A 3,751-nucleotide genomic window follows, 5' to 3' on the forward strand; every position below is an offset into this window, starting at 1 on the left:
ACAATAATGTAAACAAAATAAGAATCTAGTGTGAATATTTACAATACCATCATCAATCTACGCTATATATGCATCTGTGCAAATATGCACTGTATATTTACATGCACACCTATTGTATGTATACACAAGAATGACATATTTTGCTGAGCTGTTCTTTTTTTTTTTTTTTTTTTTTTGCAGAGATCTGAAACACCACTGCGTGCTGTAGTCTGGCGCCCTGGTCCCAGGAGATAAGCACAAGGCGGGAGAATCTGCTCATCCCTTTTAAGGGTTCCCCCTCCCGCTTGGGGTTTTTTTTTTTTTTAATTTTTCCTGTTCCCCGGGCAAGCCCCGCCCCCCCGAGCGCCGCGTTCCTCGCTGATTGGCTGCGCACGCCATGCCTTGCTACTGCCGGGGCTGCTGCCTGCTAGTCGCAGTGTGGCGGGGCTGGAGCTGGGATCGGGGTAAGGGCTGCTGGTGAGGGAGCCCGGAGCTCCCCGTCTCTCTCTCTCTCGCGCCCCTGCTCCAAATGAGCGAGTCTCCCCCCCGATGTAAGGCAAGGACCAGCAGCAGCAGCAGCAGCAGCAGCGGCGGCGGCGGCTCCAGGACCAGAACCACCAGCGGCTCGGAAAGCGCCTCCTGCCCGCGCTCCGCCTGCGGCGGGAGAGCCTCCCCTCCGGCCGCCCCGCTTCCCCTCCTGCCGCCCGCAGACCCCGTCCGCCAGGCCAGCCGCCTGCCCATCCGAGTGCTGAAGATGTTGAGCGCGCACGGCGGCCACCTGCTGCACCCGGAGTACCTGCAGCCCCTCTCCTCCACCCCGGTCAGCCCCATCGAGGTAAGCGGCCGAAGGCACTGCCTGGCGCCTCCCCCTCTCTCCTGTCCCGATGCGCCCCTCTTAACCCTCTCCTCATCTCTAACCAGTTTCCCTGCACCCCCCCCCCCCCTCTCTCTCCTTTTCCGGCTCCTGATCCGGGACTTCCACCCCCGAGAGATCCGTGCCGCGGTATAGCGGGGGACTGATCGTGATCGTCGTGCATTTCAAGGATTAGTGCAATAGAGAGAATATCCGCTGCATTGAACCCCGGGGGGGAGGGGGGGGGAGCGGTGCGCGGGACTCTTGCTATGACCCCCCGATCACTTCGTTCCTTGCCCGCCGCTTACTCTCAGTCCCGGTACGATGCGGTTTGCTTTGATTTAATATGTGGCTGTCATTTTTTTTTTTTAAAGTGTTTTAGAATAATACAAGAAGTACAGGTTCTGCCCCCCTCCATCCGCTCTGAGCCGGGCTTTGCGCAGTGTGCTCCGGGGAAGGGAGTCACATCTAGAACGGGGCGGCGGTACGGGGAAGAGATTTGGCGCTCGATAAGCCGGTAGCCGGCGACTGCCTCCCGGAGTCTCCGTCGTTTCTGCCCTGCCCCGGGGGAATAATTAGCCCCTAACCAGGAACGTCCCGAACCTGTACTTAGCTAAATTCTGTGTCTCTCTGTTCCCCCCGCGTCCGTGCATACCTGCGTCTCGGGACACCCTACTGCTTTCTCACCCTTGTCTCCTCTGCTCCCCCCCACCCCCTGTAGCTGGATGCCAAGAAGAGTCCCCTGGCACTGCTGGCCCAGACCTGCTCGCAGATCGGCAAACCGGACCCGCCGCCCTCCTCCAAGCTGACGTCGGTGGCCCCCGGGGGCCTGGGCGAGAAGGACTCGGGCCGCTCGGGCTCGCTGAAGCTGAGCGACGCTCCGCTGGAAGACAAGTCCAGTTTCAAGCCCTACTCCAAGAGCGGCGGCGAAAGCCGCAAGGACGGCGGCGGCGGCGGCGGCGGGCTGGAGGGCAAGGCCGGCTTCCGGGTGCCCAGCGCCGCCTGCCCACCCTTCCCGGCGCACACGCCTTCGCCGTCGGCCAGGATCCCCTCGCCGGACACCAAGAGGAGCGACAGCCCGGATAAGGAGCCGGAGACGGCCAGGGGCTCCCCGGAGGCGGCTGCACCTTCCTCCTCCTCCTCGTCCTCCGCCGGCCGCGCCAGCGCCGAGCCCGGGGAAGGGGCGGCCGGCAGCAAGGCGGAGCCGCCGCCCCTAGGCTCCGGCCATGTGGCGCCCGTGTCCCCCTACAAGGCTGGCCCGACTGTCTTCCCGTTGCCGCCCTCTGGCTTGGGCTACCACGGATCCATCGTAGGCGCCTACGCTGCCGGCTACCCGGCGCCCTTCGTACCGGGGCTAGAGCACGCCAAATCCGGCCTGGTGGGCAACCAGCTGGCCATGGCCGGCAAGCCGCCGAGTTCCAGCCCGCTGAGCGGGGCTTCGCCGCCCACCTTCATGCAAGGATTGTGCCGGGACCCCTACTGCCTGAGCTACCCGGCGGCGTCCGGCTCCAGCTGCTCCAGCTGCGTGCACGAGCCGGCGGCCCTCAAGTCCGGCTATCCGTTGGTCTACCCGGGCCACCCGCTGCCCTCCTCGGCGCACCCGCTCTACACGTACGGCTTCCTGCTCCCCAGCGATCCCCTGCCCCATATATGCAACTGGGTGGCGGTGGGCGGACCGTGCGACAAGCGCTTTGCCAGTTCCGAGGAGCTGCTCGCCCACCTGCGGACTCACACCGCCCTGCCCGGGGCCGAGAAACTCTTGGGCGGCTACCCGGGCTCCGCGGCTTCCTGCCACCTCCACCTTCCGCCCACCGGGCCGGGCAGCCCTGGATCTTTGTCCCTGAGGAGCCCGCATACGTTGGGACTAAGCAGATACCACCCGTACGGGAAGAGCCACCTGACTGCTGCCGGCGGCCTCCCGGTGCCCGCCTTGCCCACGGCAGGACCTTACTACTCGCCCTATGCACTCTATGGACAGAGACTCACCTCGGCTTCAGCGCTTGGATACCAGTAATCCGCTCACCGCCCGGACTCTGTATTTATTTCCTGTATATTAGCTTAAAGCTGGGAAGATAAGTGCATTATTTACACCAATGAATCAATGGTATGCAAAGTCTATGTCTCCAAAAAAAAAAAAAAAAATTCTTCTTTCTCTGCACCTTTTTGGGTTTTCCATTTTCATATTTTTATCTATCTTTTATTTTTATTTTTTTTTTACGTTTTTGCTTTCTCTTCTGGGGATTTGCTTGCATGAATCTTCACACGGAGCACATTTTTTTTCCCTTGATCTTAATTTAGAATTCCATTTCTTTTCCTTTGTACAGTTAAAGAGATGTAATATTTTTTGTAATGTATTTGGGGTGGGAGGGGAAAAATAACCCTCGATGGCAGTGCTATCCCAAAATTGGTAAGTCTTATTTTGTTAATAAATGAGAACTTGGCTATATGCGGTGTTTTTATTTTTCGCACATTTCCCATGATTTTCTATACCAAAATCCCTCTCCAAGCAACGTTTTTTTTAAAATCATTTTCCCACAGCTGACATAAACTGGTGAAACAACCGATTCTAGAAAGCCAAAGCACTCGACTTAAAGTATCTGGAATGTATTATGAACAATAAAACCGAATGTTTTTATAATGAATAGAATTTCAGATCTCGAATACTTTTTTTGTATTTCCTATATCAACCATAGTGCAGCGGAGGGGAGACCATTATATAGGCAATACAAAATCGGTACTTATTTATGTCCTCTGGAAAAAATATTATATATATGTTCCATACACATTTTTTTCTAATGTACAATTACAAAACGTTTGGGGTTTTTTTGTTTCAGAGTTGTTGATTTTTTTTTTTCCCAATAATGTGTCCGTGGGAAATATCTGCTATAAACCAGGCCTATAGCGCTTTGATACTGGAGG

The 3,751-nt window shown here is 56.5% G+C and overlaps 1 protein-coding gene across 1 annotated transcript; it reads left to right on the plus strand.

The window, feature by feature from the left end:
• The first annotated feature begins 387 nt into the window (after positions 1-387).
• Positions 388-3,479, plus strand: ZNF703 (zinc finger protein 703). The gene is made up of 2 exons (XM_029603887.1): positions 388-814; positions 1,554-3,479. The coding sequence occupies exons 1-2, from the start codon at positions 509-511 to the stop codon at positions 2,844-2,846; spliced, it is 1,599 nt and encodes a 532-aa protein (XP_029459747.1). The 5' UTR covers positions 388-508; the 3' UTR covers positions 2,847-3,479.
• Positions 3,480-3,751: the final 272 nt, after the last annotated feature.

Source organism: Rhinatrema bivittatum, chromosome 5 (assembly GCF_901001135.1).
Source record: "Rhinatrema bivittatum chromosome 5, aRhiBiv1.1, whole genome shotgun sequence".
Taxonomy (NCBI): domain Eukaryota; kingdom Metazoa; phylum Chordata; class Amphibia; order Gymnophiona; family Rhinatrematidae; genus Rhinatrema; species Rhinatrema bivittatum.

Excerpts from the sequence above, each read along its gene's own strand:
- ZNF703 (XM_029603887.1), top strand. The coding sequence starts at position 509 with ATGAGCGAGTCTCCCCCCCGATGTAAGGCAAGGACCAGCAGCAGCAGC. Across the intron at positions 815-1,553 it reads CCCCGGTCAGCCCCATCGAG|CTGGATGCCAAGAAGAGTCC; the intron begins GTAAGCGGCCGA and ends CACCCCCTGTAG.